This window comes from Drosophila takahashii, chromosome 2L (genome assembly GCF_030179915.1).
Source record: "Drosophila takahashii strain IR98-3 E-12201 chromosome 2L, DtakHiC1v2, whole genome shotgun sequence".
Classification (NCBI taxonomy): Eukaryota; Metazoa; Arthropoda; class Insecta; order Diptera; family Drosophilidae; genus Drosophila; species Drosophila takahashii.
The window spans coordinates 3,428,698-3,447,530 of NC_091678.1; the positions used below are offsets into that span (position 1 = coordinate 3,428,698).

The window sequence follows — 18,833 nt, forward strand, 5'->3', positions numbered from 1 at the left end:
TACAAGCTACAATTATATTTTAAAATGGGAGTAATCGTTGATTAATCTAAGTTCATAAATTGATTTTCTTTTATTAATAATTGGGTTACTTAACTGCAGATTTATAAAATAAAATGTACCTATTTATTTTTTATTATTTTTTATTAAGGCCTTTTAGAAAAAAGCGAAAATTGTATTTTAAAGTGAGAGTAATCGTGGATTATCTCAATTTATAAAAAGATTTTTTTTCAATTATAAATTGGGTTATTTTCTTTTATATTTGTAGTATTTTAATATTTAATAATTAATTTAGTATGCCTTATACATTTGTTTACATTTAGCAACCTTTCTCTTAAAATCATAATACCCACAAAATCTCTATAACCAACTTCTTTCAAAACAAACGGCCATCCTCAAAGCCCATTCAATAATGACTTTGATCTTTAACCAATGGAACAATCGAATATTATTTCTGCATAGGCATGTGAAATGCAAACCTAAAGCGAAGTTTATGCAATGGGGAAGTGTGAGACATTTAGATAACATTTTGTTTTGGTTGGGGCCAGGCCTCTCGCAACGATATGGATAGTACTTGAGGCTCCCGAGGCTGGGGGAATTATTTTGGGCATTTAAAGGAGGGCCAGGAGAGCAGCCAAAGTCGTGTCAAGACAAAGTGCAATAATTCACACTCACTTTCGGGTTTGACGGTTTATAGGTGGGAACCCCAGAAACGCCAGAAACATTAGCAACATGGAAAAACGAAAAGCCCCGCAGAATCGACAGGCTGAACATGCCCCAGACACTCCACTGTGATTATGAAACTTTACATGAGCACGGCTGACACTTTATATAGTTTATGACTTGATAAACTCTCGCATCGATCCGGCGAATAACCCATTGTCCAAATAAGGTCATATGACTGAGCAGCAGCAGTCGCTGTGAAATGAAATTCAATTTACGATTTGTTTGATCTCGGGCATTTGAAATATGAAATGTTGGACCAATTTTGCATTGCCACCGGCGGCAATTTTCAGCTCTCAGATTTATAGTTCAATTTGATCATGATTTATCCCAACGCCCATAAATAATAACCGTGATTAGGGGAGGCCAGGGAGTGGCCTTTGGCTGGGTCTTTGAATGACTTGGATACGAAAATTTAATTAGCCAAGATTTAAGAGGCAGGTGCTCAAAGATTTGCATATGATTCTTTAGTATATGGATCCCATCTTCGAAACAAAACCCAAGTCAGCGGATATCTGAACCCGAAGAGCCGAAGAGAAGCCTGCCGCTTCGTTTCTTCGGGCACTCGCAGTCGGTTATTCGGAATACCGGACTTTCGGAGTCGACGGCTACTTCTACTTGGTGTTGCATAAAAAGTGGTTCAGTGGAGCAAACGCCTTCAAACCGCAAACATCGCGAACGCCTCGAAATAAAATCGCCTGACTTTTAAACTCGCGCGGAAGTGAAGTGCAGCCAAGGATCAATCGCCCATATCCTTGATAAGGTGCGAGTGTTCAACTCCCCTGTTTTTCAGGGTTCTTAAAACAAAAAACCCATTGGTTTTTATTTGCAGCCTTCGGAATATACACTTCATTTGGATACATCAAATAATTGAGTTCTAAACAAAAGTGAAGGTAAGAGAGCCCCCTGATGTGAAGAGGAGTAAACGATGTGAGCCAGTTCTTGGCATAAATTTACGAAATCGTCGCATTATTAATTAGCTTTCGCACGAAAGTTCCTGAGCATCAAATAAAGCGATTATTTATGATGCAATTCTGGCGGCTGGCCGAAATTTTTGTGTTATGTTTTTGACTTTAGAACATTTGATTCACAGAATATATTGAATGCATAAAAAGTGACAAATATAGAAAATACAACTTGAAAAAAAATGTTGGCTCCGGTTTTAATATAGCATAAAAATCAAATAAAAAATTCACTTTGTTTTTTATTATTTTTTTGTTCTTCTAGTAAAATTAAAGAAAGAGATTCTATTAACGTGAATTAAAAAAAAAATCTTTAGAATTCTGGGCTAATTCCAGCTTCCTGGAAATGAACAAAAAAAGTCAACAATAATTGTTTTTTCGATTACTTATAAATTATTATCCACTGTTTTTTACTTTTTGTTTCGATTTAAAAAACTTTCAATAGTCAAAATGTCAGAGATTGCATAAATATCACATTATTTCAAAAAATACTTATATTTTCAATAGGTTCTTCCATAATTTATTCTTTAACCGATAAGTGTTCTAAGCATATTTATCAAATTAAAAATTCATTTTCGTTTAAATGGAAATTAGAAAAAACTTGATATAGAACTATTTATTTATGAAGCATTTTTTGTTCCATTTGAAATTAGGAGAACTTGATATAGAACTATTCTTTATGAACAAAGCTTATGCTTTGTTTTTCATAGATAACTTTCTATAGGCCAAATGTCACGGATTGCATAAACATGGCACCATAAAAAATTATAGACTTTTTAAGAGGATCAATAGATAAATTAAAAACCTAGCTGTGGCTCACATTTATTAATATTCATACCAGTTTGCCTAGTTTTTGTTTGCTAAGCTCTTGCATTGCGGAAATATGCTGGCTATAATGAATACAAATTGTGCTAAGTAATGTGAAGAACAGAGAATAGTCTTCATGGGGGGATCAAACCTCGGACTTTTGTTGCCGACTGACAGTTACCAGTGTCTTTGTTATTGCGGATTATTTTGATTAGGTTCAATTTCAATTGAATTGGCCATTGAAATTGCCAGCGAATTGCGCTTTAATCAGCCTGACAGACGTCACACGGTGGCAGACAGACTAATTTGCATATTAATTTTAATTGAGTGAACAGCGACCGGCAGGAGACATCCATCGATAAAGTTCATTCGAATTGAAATGGAAAATGTCAGCCCCCAGACTCAAACTCAAACTCAAATCGAAATGAAAATGGAAACCGAATTGAAATAGAGCCATTGGCATTGCAGCTGCCCAGTCTACGTGGTGGGTCCAATAAAATCAGACACAGAATAAATTTAAATTTAAATACAATGCAGCTACAGATTGTCGAAACAAATGTGGTAGCAGCAGAAAAAGGCTTTTTCGGTCCAAAAACTGAAAGCAAGTTCGTTGCCTAAGTCTTTTGATTGATTGACTAAACGTCGGACAATTTATGGCAGCATCATCCCCCTCTCATTTCTCTTTTTCTTTTTCTCGGAGTCATAAAAACCCCACCTATCAAAGCTTCCGCCTGGCGAGCGACAAGCTTGGCAAATTGTTACACACTAACCATTCAATGTCATTGGCAAAAAAACAAAAATTTTAACGAAACCAAAGCAAAGCAGACACATAAAAAAAATTCGCAAATCTCGCACTGTATTCCATCATCGAATTTGCATATGCAAATTTCATTCCCACGACTTTTAATTGCAATGAAAAAAACCAAAACTAGAAAAGCGAATGGAAATGCTGAAAAGAAGACCTGGAACTAGCCGAATGCCATATAATTCTCGATAGTTGTTTGTCACTCAGACAAAGCCAAGGTTAAGTGCGTGATGCTATCCCCCGATATTTATCACCAATCGAGGCTTCTTAAGTAGACCTTTTTATGATCAGGAATTAATGGGGTTTTAAACCAAACATAAGCTTATTCTCCTTAAATAAGACGTAAAGACAAGACAATGAATTGCTTTTTTTTTATTATTTTACCATCACTTTGCCATCAAAAACTAATTTATATAAGATGTTTATTCACTGCAAAATTAGAAAAGAAAAACATTTTTACTATTTTTCGTTTAAGATTTTTCTTGGAAATAAACACCTGTCATGTTTACATCTTAAGTGGTTTGAACTTTTAAGTGAGATTTAATGGGAATCCAGTTAATTTATTAATCATTCAATAATTACAAAGCTTTTTTTTAACACCATCTTAAAACCAAGATCTTAATTTATGTAACACACTTGGCTGTCTCTATTAATTCCTAGATAAATCTTTTCAGCAATAAACCCTTCATGGTAACTGATTAATGTTTTGAACTGGATGATTTGTACTTCCCATTTCTATATAATTCTAAACCTATAAATCTCGGCTAATGGCTGCTTCTAGAGTATACAAAGTTCGCTTTACTTAAGATGAGTTATATTTTTTTATGATATACTATTGCCTGGCACATCTTTGGGTCGTTTTAATTAACACTATTAGCAGAGCCATCAAACAAGGCTAATTAATGAAGCAAAGTTAAATGACTTTTATGCGAATTCAATTCGAATTCCCCGAAAGTAATGTGTCATAATCAAGTCAGAGCCCTGACACTTCCCCTCGGGGCAAACTGGAGCAGGTGAACATGTGGCAGAAAAAATTAATAAATTTCAAAAAAAAAAAATGGAACCAGTTAAGAACCATGGGTGAGGCACAAGCCAAAGTCTGGGCTGCACCTAGAAATGCGTACAAATCCGTTGACATTTCGCCCGACAACCTTACAACCGACTCGGAATCGAAATCGGAGTCAAAAACAGCGACAGAAACACAAGACGACGGGCCCTGGGACGACAGACAATTACTAATTGAGTTTCCCCCTCCGAGACTTACATTAATTACCCTCTGACGTGGTTTATTTGGATGTGGATGTGGCTGTGGTGGAGTGGCCAAGATCTGAACTTTGGGTTCATTAAGGGTGGGCGTCGCCCAGTTGAGCCCATGGATTATGTAACTCTTGTATCTTCGCCGACTAAATGTTCGATTTACAAATTAACCGAAGCAAACATTTCGGTGCAAAGTTCAATTACAACAGCTACAGCAGCAGTTGAAAAACAAACAATTGTTGGGAAATCCCTTGTAAGCGAATCGAATATCGAAATCCAAAACAATAACAAGGGCAGTCCGACGAATTAATTGAAAGTGTTTACAAAACTCGCGAGCATTAAATATCGGCTGGCAATCGGAAAAATTAAATTGAATTGAAGAGCGCGGAGAACCAAAGCAGTGATTGAACCCTAAATTGATTGAGCCCAGCGGGCGATTGGTTTAAAAGACTGGAAAAATCTTCGAGCTGTCGAAAGGGTTTCCACCCACTGACCTCTGGGTAATTAAGCAGTTGATTGAATATTTCTTACAGTCATGATCAAATATAGTTCAAGGAAGCATTTAAAGATTCGAACGTGTGAATAATAATAATAATATCAATAATAATTCTTTTTAGAAAAAACCTCAAAATTTTACATATATTTTATTTTTTTTAAAGATATATATATATATTGGACTATTTCTGTAAATTTTTATTAAATTATTTGTGGCATATTTTCTTTAAATTTTTAGAAATTATTTGGTGGTATATTTCTCTAAATTTTCATATTTGGCATTTTTTCTCTATATTTTGGGCTAGAATTTCTTTAAATTTTTCATAAAATGTTCTGCTATATTTTCTAAAAATTTTCACAAAATATTTCTGCAAGGTTAAGCGTGCATTTCTCAATCGAATATTGCTTTTAATGAGACTCCCACTTTTATTGGGCAATCATCCAAAAACAATTTCTAAGAAGAAGCCAATTTTATCCGCTCCATTGTTTCTTTGCCCGCCGTTACTCACATTTTAGCCCGAGGCGTCTATTATTGTTGGTCAGTCAAAAGTTCAAATTGGCAAAAATATTGATTGTGGGTTCAACCTGGGTTGAGTTACTCAAGTCAGGCAGTCACGCATATGCCCCTTTCGATTTCGTTTGAATCCGAATCCGAATCGGAATCTCTTTTTCCCCAGCGATTTCTCAATTCGAGTTTCGCGGGTATAAGTGCTATGCAAATCGATCGGCGGAGTTACTGGAGCCCCAAATTCAATTTGCATTTCCCAAACAAAGTTCGTGATATGTCAGCGGGCGTTAGAATGTGTTGGAGGTCATACCGCCCCATTTTTCGGTACTCAGTGACACTTTTGCCTGGAACTTCGCAATTAGCAGAACCTTTCGAAAATAAATCGTCCAATGTCGCCTCGGCCTTTAATTTGTGATGAATTTCAGTTTGTTTGCTTCGTTTGTGTGTGGTGATTTCGGTTTAATTCCGTTTTAATTGCTTTATCAAAATGCCAAAGCCTGCAAGCAGAAAACGAATGACTGAGGCAACGAACTTAATTTGAAAACGAGTTGAATCTGCCTTTTTGTTTTGTTTTACCTGTCGGCTGTCAGCTGTCCGCTCCCCTCATTAATAGTTTTAACTCACTGTTTCGGATCTGTAATCGCTAAAATCTTAATTGTTGTTTCCTTCGATTGTGCAGCGATGTATTTTCTGCTGCATTTGCATAGCTGTTGGCACCTGTCCCGACTTATTGAAACATTTTTATTGGCATTTATATGTAGCATACACATGTTACTTCTTGTTTATGCTTATTTTTCACTCTCGGTATCCAGGTCAAGTCGGCTGTCATTTGATGCAAGTTATTAGGCAATCTTGTTCCTCCCTCTCTTCGCTCTCAGCTCGTTCGACTACAAATTGCGTTTTGCATTCAATTTTGCCCAAGTTAACGCACATGTGGGCGTGGCCTGGTCACTAAGGCGTAGCTTTTGATTAGAATTTCGGTTTCGCAAAAGAATAAAGGCTGGAAAATGTGCGAGCACTCTGCGAAGTTTGCCTTGAACTGCACTTTGAGGTGGGAAAGTGGTTTTTACAATAAAAAATATTTTTAAAAATTAATTCACTTGGCTTTTATTGCAAGTTCAAGACTTTATTGTGTATAAAAATAATGAACAAAAAAATCACACAATAAAATATGTTTTGTAATAATTTCTTCAGTGTACATTTTATAATGTGATTTCCACTGTATTTTCTTTAGCATGACTGACACAATTCTCCAGCTAATTACAGCTGACAATTGTTTCCACTGAACTCATGTCTTCGCTGATTAACTTTCCAACTGTTACAGATCCGGCTTGTTATATTGTAATTAAAATATTTTCAATGCCATCAAAATTCTCTGCCGATCCAAAGCCTTGTCCATATCTTTATACAAATTTTAGAATGCTTTGGCAGGTATCTGCAATGAAAAAATGTGTTAACAAATGAAGACAATATTTTTAGAAATAACCTAGCCTGCACTAAACCATTTGTCACCTTCAGACTGTCGAAAATATTTTCTATAATTCGACTTGCTTGAACACCCGCTTTAATTGCCGAAAAGAATTTAAGCCGCCACCGCGGGTGATTAACTAAATTAGCATTGGCCAGAACGCGATAGACCCACACAGATAAAATCCGATTTGATTCCAGATAGATGTTGCAACTAGCTGATACAACCAGCAACTAGCAACTGGCAACAAGCAACCTGCAACAGCGTTGCGGCCTGCGAACGACATCAATTAGCGGCATTTTAAGTGCGTTCCACATTTGGCGTGAAAAAAGCTGAAAAGCGCAAGAGGAAAATGCGTCGAAAAACGCCTCAAGTCAATCAATTTTCCTAGTGCGGTGTAGGGTACACAGAAAATAATCTCTCAATATGGTTTAAAATAATCCTTTTAAGCTTTCATATGCCATTTAGGCTTAAACAGATTTAAATAAGTACAACAACTATTATTTATTGTAAAATAATAATATAGATATTATTCTAATTACAACCTTTTCAAGAAAGAAATAATTCGGTTCGAAGGACAAATATTTAATCCCAGAAATCCGGCTCGAAGGACCAATGTTTTGTACAAATATGTCAAAAGTTTTAGTTAAAATGTTAAAATGTTTAAGAGGAACAAATTATAATATCTATTGGTTTTTCCCTGTGTACTGGCCAACAAGGAGGCCCGAACTCGACGCTCGAGCCTGGTCAAGATTGCGTGGCCAGATTGGAAGCCATTTGGAAAGGCAGCGCTCGAGTTACGCGCCGGCAACTTACGCAAATTTTGTCAGTCCTCAGTCCTCAGTGGTCCGTCGTCCCCCGAAGTCCCCAAGTTCCCCTGCCCCAGATCCTCGATCTGCGATCGCCCCTAAGGCCCGAATGTCCAAGCCACTAAAAGCCGCCTCATCAGAGGGAGATACTCAGCGACACACCCTAATCGGGCCATGTCTTTGGATCTCGGACTTGGAAACAGAGTTTTCGAGTGCCAGACACCGTGTGTGTATTTTTTTATGCGAGTTTGGCTTCGATGTCTGGATCTCGGGTTTTCAAAGATTTTTAATTGAAATCTGCAATGGTCCGACTGTCTGGCTGACAACTAGTTTACGCATTTGAAAGTGCTGCATTTGCTGTGCTGTGCTGGTAATTAAAAACTTGTCGTTTGATTTGATAACTTTTTTTTTAGCTGAGTACCCTTAAAAGATTGGGGAGAGGAGATCTCAAGGAGGGGTTTGATGGCCTTAGGATGGTTAATGGGTTTTTTTTAATGGGGAAATAAAATGATAATTTTAGGAATGCGATTATATCTGACTGCCATTTAATTACCCAAGTTAATTTTTTTTAATTTTTATGATAGAGATTGTAAAAATATAGCCAAAACTATTTAGTAGGAATGTTAAATAATTTTTAAGTTTCATTATTTGTTATTAATGGTACTTCCGTAGCTTTTAGCATAAAATGTCATTAGAATAATTGGGTATATAAATTTATTAATTTGTAGAATTCATTTCTTAAATTGATATTCATGTTATAACTTTCAATTTCCAATCAATAGAGTATTCCACCTTCAAGCCATTACAACTCGGTTCCTTTCACGTTTCTTAGTCGGTCAACGCGGCGCATACGCAACATTTGTCATGATATGTCCACTCGGTCTGGACATGCTCATTTTCGGCGTGTTAAAGTCGGTGGTAGAAGGATGTACAGCTGAGTGATTAATGTGCTACCCCCTCGATGCAGTAACCGATCCACATTCCGGCCCTCTGCTCTCCATCATCCCGTGATTTTTAAGTAGCGATGCCAATTGATACCAGTTTATCGAAACCCGTTTAGACGCAATACAAAACGCCCCTCGGCTAATCCGAAAAACCCAGAAAAATATATAAAGATTGTGGCCTGAACATTGCACAATTTTCAGCTAGGAGGAGGCCATAACGTGACATCCTGGCTACTGCAACGCTGCAACTTAATATGCAACGCATCGATTACTTTTCATGCGGCCACAACTTCTTAGCCTTTGGCTCTCTGGCCGAAAAGTGAGTGGGAAAATCGCTTGGTTTCTTGGCGTGGTCAAAAGGATTTTAATTAACCGATTGGCCAGAAATCTAATTTCCGCTGGCGAAAAAAAAACTAGAGCGGTGATGCAATATCATCCGAAATGTGCCACACAAAAGTTATCAACAAATCAAAGCGAGTCCAAAGCCGCATTGACACACTTTTCCCTCCCGCCCGCTTTCCACCGCCCACTCCCGCGCCCCCTTTTTCCCTGCTGGCTGGAAAATCCACATAAAATTTATAGAGCAATGTGTATTTGGACCGGAGCCGAAAAAGCCAGGCCCAAAGCGAGGTGCGTGAGTCGTTCAATCAATGCAATTCATTCATTGAGCCTGAAGTGGCCAACAACACGCAAGTTGACTTTTTGCCTGCCAGCCAAGTGCCTTTCAAGTCCAGTGGCGTTTAGAAAAAGGGGGAAATATCCTAAAAATGGTTAAAAATATGCAAAGATATTTACAAAAAATTATATATATTTAATAAACTGCCCAGTCATTTTATTACTTAGTTTGCTTTTCTATTAAAATTGATAGTTAAAGTTTTGACTTAAATAATTTTACATTATTTATTTACTTTAAATATATTTTAAATCATACGTTTTCAGTTAAATCTGAAACTAAAGAAAGCCCCCCTTCGCTGTCCTTTTTTGAACTGTCACCTCCAAAGTCCCCGGATCCCCCCATTTTCCTCCTTTTATTTGGCATGTGCTTTCCCTGTTTTCAATACAAGAAAACCCCTTCTGTCTGCTTGGCACAAGCTGTGGCAGCTCTGAAAAAATGCGTTTTCCTAGTATGCAAAGAAAAAATTGAGCACACGCAAAAAAAGTGAGCAAAATAGACGGCAAAAATCGATGACCAGCAAAAAATTGCGTATGGCTACAATTTATTGATTTATTACGGAGCATATAGCGCATAATTTATTACAAATCTATTTGAGTTGGGTCTCCAATAAGACGTTTTAAGTGGGAGGGGGGCTAGTAGTTTATTCTTCAAGGGAGGCATTTAAACAAAAGACTTAGGCAACAAACTTGCTATTTCGTTTAAGATAGAGGATTGATATATGAAAAAGAAGTAACATCTTAATGTATAAGTATTTCAATGCGGAAGCACTTGTTGCTATTTTCTATTTAGTACACAGTAATAGTAACAGTATATTAAAACTTTAAGTAGGTAATTATCATAACTCTATCTTCTATAGAATTATATTCCCTCCAAAGTCCGCAGTAAAAAGCAAACTCCTTGACAATCCATTTGGTGGCACTACATAAATACATGCTTTATTATCTCCCCCCTTGTTAATGACTTAATTAAACGCCTTTTATGTAAACAACGGCAAGTGAGCCGGCAACAACTACAAAAACTACAATTCGATTCATGATCTGAACCCACAACTGACACCAGAGCAACGCCCACGCAACAACAACAAAAATAGGAATAGGAGCAACAACAATGACCACACGCCACTTGGCTGCACACTTCCCACGCCCCCTTTCCGCCCCTCTGCCACCTCTTTAGCCATGGCCCCTGAGTTTGAACCTGCTGCCAGTTTCAGTAAATGTTTGTTTTTGTATCTACACAGGGAAAAAAGTTGAGGAATTCAATTTAATAAAAATAAAAACTAGTCAGAGCAGTAAGAAAATTTTTTGTAATTTTAAAATAATTTATAACAGAATTATTAAATAATTTTAATTCAAAGGCAAATTTTGTATTATTGTTATATCCATTTATTAAAACCTTGATAAGGATACAAAACCCTTGATAAATTTATATAATAATAACACATAAATTAAATGATATAAAATAAAATATTGATCATATATGCTCAGTTGCTTATGATTTTTATTGGGATTATTTAAAATAAATACCCTTTATAATAACAAATAATAATATTTATACAGTCTTAAAGTAAATAATGTAATATTTGTAAAGTGAAGTATATTAATGTACTTAAATATTTATAATTTACAGTACCTACTAAACCATTTAAGTTTTTAAATTGAATAACATATTTTTTTCTGTGCACAGTTTTTCATTGGTGGCGACTGCCAGTTGATAAATATCATTAAGCCGCCCGCCTGGCTGTTTGCTTTTGTTCAGAGCGCCCAAGAAGATTGATAATGCCGCACAAAAGGAGGGCTATTTGTGTGGGAAGTGTTAATAGGACGAATGAATATAAATATCCAATTAAGTGTGGCGATTTGATTTAATTGGCTGGCGATTTGTGGGGGGCGCTAGACTATGGAGTGAATGGAGCCGAGACCCCTGGTGACTAGGAGATGTTTGCGATTCGGTTTGCTAATTAGCTTGTGGCGATCTCTTCTGGCCACCACCTTCCCATTATGATCGCCGCCTTGGGCAACGATCTGTGCATGAAATATCACGCCAATTACAGTAGCGGTTGGCCCGATCCCCAGCAACTTAACGATTCACCGATCCATCGATTCACCGATCTACCGGCTAACCACAACCAGTTACTTTAAGCTCGGTGCACTGCAAAATTAAATCAATTAAATCAAAAAGAGTGGGGATTGAATTTTAACAAGAAAGGAAGCTACCTTCGGCCAGCCGAAGCTTATATACCCTTGTAGATAAAAGAATACTCACTCGGTGCAGTTCCAGGGATTCCAGATTCAGCGTTTCGATTTATTTCAATTTTGTTTTTAAGTAGTCAAGAATCAAAACGCCTACTTCCTACAAAGTTACAATGAATTTTCTTATATTTGTTTGGGAGCCTTAAGATATAGTGGTCCGATCCGGCTGGCTCCGACATATGTACTACCTGCAATAGAAAGAAGACCTTCGGGAAAGTTTCATCGCGATAGCTTTAAAACTGAGAGACTAGTTCGCATAGAAACGGACAGACGGACAGACGGACAGACGGACATGGCTAGATAGACTCGGCTATTGGTGCTGATCAAGAATATATATACTTTATGTGGTCGGAAACGTCTCCTTCACTGCGTTGCAAACATCTGACTGAAATTATAATACCCTCTACAAGGGTATAAAAAGATATCAAATACTGAATGCTCTTCCTGTTGGTTAATAAATATTTTATAAAATATATAAAAATAGGATTTCAACCTGAATTTATAGGAAAAGAAAGTCTTATTTTCTTATTTTTTTTTCCAATTTATTCAAAAAAAGTATTGTTTATAATAGATAAATTAAGAGATTTATTTATTTTATCACTTAATAAAATTAGTATGGATTCTGAAAGGTATTGCAAGATTATATTGACTCTGAAAATGTGAGGACTGAAAAATGATATAAATGTTTACAAATTCTCTATAATCAAATATACCCCACTTAATTTACAGAGTATAGACAGCGGCAACCGCTGGAGTTGAGTGATTTTGGATCAATTATGTTTACGACTGCTCATTAAACATTTATCGAATTGATTGAGCGGTTATGTGATGTCACATAGGCAATTACATGTGTGCCAAGAGATATATTTCCTATTTTAATTATGTATGTATTAATTAATTTTAATTACTCTCCCGCTTTCAATTACAGATGCCTTACCACCGACTGAGTATTCTGGGGCTGTTGCTACTTTCTTCGGCTATTTGTGCCCAACCGGATGTGGGTTATCATTACAACAGGCCCACGAGACCCACGGCACCTTCGGCTCCTTCGGGACCCGGAAATGTGTACACGGGTCACCAGTTCAGTGCCCTGCCCACCGTTCATCCACTGCCACCGATCCCGGCACTTCCTCCACTTCCCACGGCCAGGGTTCCGATTCCCAGGAGTCGTCCAACGGTCATTAGTCACTATCTGCCGCCCAAGCCAGTGGTTTCCACATATATTCCACCCCCAGCGGCTGCTCCTATATCATCGATAAGCTTCCATGGAGCGCCCACTTTCAAGCCCATCTATGGACCACCTCCCCCGCCGAGGATTAGCCAGCCGCTTTCCACTCTGGCCACGCCCATTGTGGTGCCGCCCACGGGTCCAGCTCCTCTGGTTCCCGAGGGAGGAAATCTTCGCATTCCCTTTGGCAAACAGGCACTGATTTCTCCCGGGGAATCCTACGTTTCCAATGGCCGGCAGCTGAAGCAATATGCGGTTATTGAGATCATAGACAACGATATAGATGAGACACCGGCTCCGTTCCTCTCGGGATCCAGTTTCTTCGATCGGTTTGGAGCACATGTAGGTGCTCCGTCGGCGGCAGGTGGAATCCAGATAGATTCCCGGGCTAATTCTTTACTCCTGGAGCAGCAGCAGCTGGCTATCCAACCAAGATCCCAGGGAGGACCGCCTGGCGGAGATGCCATCGCCTTGGGTTCGGGGGGACTGGGATTTGTGCGACTGCCGAATGGTAATGTCTACCTGGGTTCCGGATCCCTGGGCTACATCAGTGGTCAGCAGCGGGTGGCTTCTGTCCTGGAGGCACGCACTCGATCGGAAACCAACTCGGATGCCCTGCACTTTGGTCATGGTCCCCTGGGCGGAGTGGACAACCTGCTGAGATTTAAGTAGACCTCCTACCCACTCGCACATCCACACACATCTCTCTACATCTATTAAAAAATATATGTATATTTTATTGTAAATATGTAATTAAAGAACACCTTCTTGTTTGTGTAGACCGTAAGCGCGCTTAAACTATTCGAGATTTCTGTACATTTGTCCTATGCGAAACAACGAAACTTGATCAAATAAATACAAATATGGTTAAAAATAATAGAAAAGATTTTGAAATTGGGAAAAAAGTCATTTGGAAAAATTAAAAACATTTAATAAAAGGTAAAAAAATTGAATAGAAAAGAAGTTGAAAAGGTTAACTAAAATTGAAATATTATTATTATTATTTAAATATATTTAAAATTAATATTTAGTAATTATGTGAGCTCTGATATTTTCAGCTCAGTGGCGCCATAATGAACATTTTATAAAAATGGTCATTTCAGGAACTACAAAATATTGTTGCCTAAAAGTAGACTATAAAAACACTAATGGAAAAAATACTAAAGTTATTAGGCGCAAAGTTTAAAAATAAGTAGTTTTTACAAGTTATTTCTTTAATCATTTTAAAATATTTTTTAAATTTAAAATTTTTAATTTTAAGACTAATAACTATTTTTATGCTTTTAATTCATTATTATTTTAATCATGATCCTTGAGTTTTATGTTAATGTAACAAAGTTTTAACAATTTTTCATAGGAAAATATAAGATATTTTTAACCAATTATCTACCAATTTATTCAATTTAATTTCCTAATAAAATAACAAAATACATCGCCTCGAACTATCTGCTTTGACTGGCTAGCGATGTTTACTAATTGAATTAAATTGATTGCTTTGTATTTATAACTCGGTAAACATCTGTTTAGATCACACAGAATTCGCATGCGTATCACTATTTGCACTATCTCGTGTGCTTGAATTTTTGCACTGCGATGCTAAATCTCGAAGTCTCTGAATCTCTGCTGAGCAAACACTTTGCCAACGCCTGTTTGCCATTAAGTAATTATTCATGCGCAATATTCAAATGGGGCTGGAACGTGCCGGGATCAGTAAGTAGTTGTTGTTTGTGCCCTAGGGATCGAATCGTTCTATCTGAACATGTGCTCGGCATAATACTTTTGTATATATAATTCTGCATAGTGGTGAAAAGGGAGACCAGGGGGCAAAGGCAGAGTCGTTTTTTCTAACTGCGCAGTTTTTAAAGATCTATGTTTTTTTGGTTTCGGTTTTTTGGGCTTGTTTGCCGGTTTCTAGATACACACAAATGCGTTGTTGATCTTTTGTTTGGCTTGCTTGTATATCATATATATACATATTCTTTCCGATAACTGGGACACGCGCTGCTGGGGCCACTGACTGGCTAACTAAAAAAGCCGGCCGGTATTTCCAGCTGTCTATAATCCACCCACCCTCCCCCTTTTGCCATATTTCTCTTCAAACAGTTCAACAAACTGCCAAAAATAATATTCAACCGAAACTGACTCAAGGTGAAGTGGAAAGTGTTCTATCACACGCGTGCTGCCTCCCAAGGTTCATTCGCTGATAAAGAAAGTAGTTTGGGATTGTAAAGAATATTAATTAAAAACCATTCAAAAACCAATTTAGTTTCCTTTTAAATAATGTGTATTTTTTTATTGCTTTTTACTTAACATCTAGAACTTTACAAGATACAAAGTCAATATGACCGAAAGAACAAAACATGGTGGAAGAACTAAGAACTTAGCATCTAGTTAATGGGTATGGCTAAAACGATGCACACTAAGCTTATAAGATCGGGTTTTAGTGGGTTTGACTATAAACTAAGTGATTTTGGCAGTTGCTGCTTAGGTGGCATTTAAAGCTTATCCCCCTACAGATCCAGTTGGAACTGTTCCTGATCTTCGATCTTCAGGGATTTCGTCTGCTTGACCAGTTCCGTTGGGACGGGCACACATTTGCGGAAGGGAGTACGGGGAGTTCCCCTCAGCAGACAACTGGGCACATTGGCGGGGGGCGTTTGGCTCAGGGGGGAGCCACGGAGATTCTTCATGAAGGCCCTCTCATAGATCAGTTTAGTGCCTGGAAGAATACGAAATGGGAAATTATGATTAGTCAGGGTGTCTGTCTGGGTTGCATCAGAAAGGTATTCAAAGTTCGCCCACTGATAAGAACAGCTGCGTAAACATTTCTTTGCTGCGATACTGAGTCACGGACCCCAGAGCACATGTGCTCGGGATTATCATCAAAATAACTGACTGATTCAGAGAGATGACCAGGTTTCATCAGCCAAAAAAATGAGGTGAGTTAGGTATTTAAAAATTAGTATGAATTACGGTTTGTTTAAGCTTGTTTTGGTTTGTTACAAAATGGGAAAACCTTTAGAATGTTAAGAGAGATAACTAGATAGGAACTCAGATATCTTGTTTATGCTTTGAAATTACTAATTACTTTTAAAAAGTTTATCTTATCATCGGAAACTTGTAAGGTCAAATATAATTATAGATTTATATAGGTTTAATTGGAAAATAAAATGTTTTTAAGTTTTAAAGGTTGTTGTAATAATTATACAAGATCTCAAAAATATTTTTTAATATTTTTAAAGACGATATATGGCTTGTAATCCCCACTTCCTCTATTCGAAACTTACCTCCAGGGGTGGTCGAGTACAGGGTTCCTCCGGGCGTCGAGGAGTAGACCTCGGGCATGTGGATGGGGTCCGAGATGACGATCTTCCTGGTCATCATGGGCAGAGCCTGGGTGATGGCTTGACGGGCGGTCGGTGAAGCAGACATCTTTATTGATTGATTGGATTGTTTTCAAGAGGTAAATTCGAAAAACTTTCCGCTGGACTTGTAAGCACACTTCGATATGGCTGGTGACAATTTGATTGTTTACACAAACTGCGTTGTTTGAACTGAGGGTTTTTATCAGCTATAGAGCTATATGGCTGCTATATGTTGACCGTTGGCTGTTCGCTAGGCGATTGCTGGCGGTTTTACGAAGGCGGGCTCTATTTATACCCCTCGGAGTCTCTCTCTCACTTTGTGGGGTGTCACTCTCGTTCGCTCTCTCTCTCTGATTATTTTGCTTGGTCGTCTGATGTTTTTTGTTTTTATCTGGTTGTATTTTCTGCGTAGTTTATGACAAACCGGGTGCTTATTGTTGTTGTTCCCGCCATTGCCTTATATTCTAATAACCCCTATTGTTTTTATTTTTGTTGCAGACCGCTGCACACCTCAGACATTTCCGTGGATAAGGGAAAAGGGGGGGCTTTCGTCTTGAGGGGCTTCTCGCCTTGAGCTCTTGTTTATCTTTAGCCATTTGTTATTGTTTAATGCATGGCAATATTATTGGTAAACAAGTTAGCCAGCAATACTAAACGGCAATCGCATTCTTTTCTCGAAAAACCGTCTATTATCGATCTTGCTAGGGAAATGTGATGATGACTCAGGTGCAAGTGGGATGTTTGTTATCAATGGTTGTTAAATACATTGGTGTTCCAGGGAATTTCGGGAAGTACTTACTGTCTGCGACCCATGGGGCCATTAATTTGCACTCGTTTTCACGAAATTTGTTTAATTAGCATAACGACACGTAGCCGGCAAACGTTGACGTAGGTTCTCTGTGTATTTCTATGCATGTGCGAACTCGGAGAGCATAGCAATAAATAGTACGATTTTTTATAGGAAGTCTTCGGCTAAAAGATACCCAGTAAATTTATTTTTTAGATGCGGAAAATGTTTACTTTCGCTTTGTACTAACACGAACTGTTTAAGTGATTACCAAAAAATTATCAAAACTCTGCATAAGTTCGAGACCAGGTTTTAGCGGTTTTTGCAAGATAGGGTAAATTATGCTTGGTGTAATAAAACAGTTTAAAGCAATGCAAAAAAATTTAAAAGTAATTAAGTTGTGCTAAATAAGCTTTTTTATAAGTCTACCACATTTTTCCCTTTAATATTAAAAATGAAACATATTTTTAATGTTATTTTTTAAGATCCTACGCTTCTTATTTTCGTAACAACTACCATTGGTATCTTAAATCCCTTCTTGAGTTTAAAGAAACCCCCATACTAAAATTTGTACCCGAACCCCTATTAGTTCCCGAGTTCTTTGAGGTGGCAAATCTTATCTTTCGCCAAAACATTATACCCCACAAATCAAACCAATAACAGGGTGAAATTAAGAAGCGGCACGAGCGGTTTTCGCCATGCGGGGGCGATGTTGACGATTTTTAATCGTTGGACGCATGTAAGTAGTGCCAAAGGAACTTTTGCTTGCGTTGGCGCCCACGATTCGACGTAATTCGATTTTTGGCCACGGGCCATTCTTAGGGATTTGGGGTTAACGTAAGGTGGCCACGTGTGTTGATCTACAACGATCACGATGTGGAACAAGAGGTGGCGCCCACCGAGAAATCTGCACAAGGTCAACACTTAAGCGTGCTGATATTTATGATCCGTAAACAGGGGAAGCTCTTCAGACCTTGAAATAATTTCCAGGGTGTGGGGGGAAGGCATTGTGTTTATATATTTGTAGGGAAAGCATGACCCACATCCATCAAATACATTTCATGGGGGTGGGAGTTAGCTAAGTGCCGACTGACCCCCAAAAAGGCAACGGTAAACAAGGGAGCGCTAGTAGAACCTAGAAAACACGGAGAATTATGCCGTGTCATCTTGCACGTAGTCCACAGCATAAAAACCGCCCTACGTGCCGGGAGATATGTTCATATATTTATTTCGTTAATGTGAGAGACACCGGCTCTTTAGGGCTTATCAACCCTCAAAGAACCAGTTCGGATTTCGCTTTCGGTTTTATCAGATACAATGTACCTGCGCAGAGAGAGAGAGACGTATAACCATTAAAGAAAGAGACGGCAGGAAGTTTTCCTATTGCGTTGCAGCCAAGTGAAAATGCGTCTTGAGAAATTCTTAGCCAGAGGGGTGTTCTTTCTAACCGCCAAGGGGATGTATAGGTAGAATATAGTAAAATTCGGCAGAAATCTGTTTTCGGGGTGGCTGATGAAATTGCACCATCCGATTGCGTGCTTATATAGTAGGTATGAGGTGGGTCATCACCGCTCGTGGGATCTATTTCTAAACGAGTCTGAGATAGTTGTGAATGAGCTAGACGAAATCAACTTGTTTTTATTTTGTCGGCAGAAGCGAATATCATGAAAACCGTAAACAAACGAAAATGTCTTCAAACAAAGAGGACTACCGACTTTCGAGTGCTCTATAAACTACGACTTTAAAGAAATCT

The 18,833-nt window shown here is 38.0% G+C and overlaps 2 protein-coding genes across 3 annotated transcripts; one reads left to right on the forward strand and one right to left on the reverse strand.

Moving 5' to 3' along the window:
• Positions 1–1,378: 1,378 nt before the first annotated feature.
• Positions 1,379–13,799, forward strand: LOC108061995 (uncharacterized). Of its 2 annotated transcripts, XM_017148486.3 has the most exons (3): positions 1,379–1,483; positions 1,553–1,613; positions 12,629–13,799. In XM_017148486.3, the coding sequence occupies exon 3, from the start codon at positions 12,629–12,631 to the stop codon at positions 13,598–13,600; it is 972 nt and encodes a 323-aa protein (XP_017003975.2). In that variant the 5' UTR covers positions 1,379–1,483; positions 1,553–1,613; the 3' UTR covers positions 13,601–13,799. The 2 variants fall into 2 exon arrangements, with proteins under 2 accessions (XP_017003975.2, XP_017003974.2); XM_017148485.3 differs by having other exon boundaries at positions 1,379–1,613.
• A 1,390-nt stretch (positions 13,800–15,189) lies between these two features.
• Thor (eukaryotic translation initiation factor 4E binding protein thor) lies at positions 15,190–16,571 on the reverse strand. Its single transcript, XM_017148668.3, has 2 exons — positions 16,216–16,571; positions 15,190–15,647 (listed from the first exon to the last, which is right to left on the reverse strand). Exons 1-2 carry the CDS (start codon positions 16,358–16,360, stop codon positions 15,439–15,441), a joined length of 354 nt encoding a protein of 117 aa, XP_017004157.1. The 5' UTR covers positions 16,361–16,571; the 3' UTR covers positions 15,190–15,438.
• Positions 16,572–18,833: the final 2,262 nt, after the last annotated feature.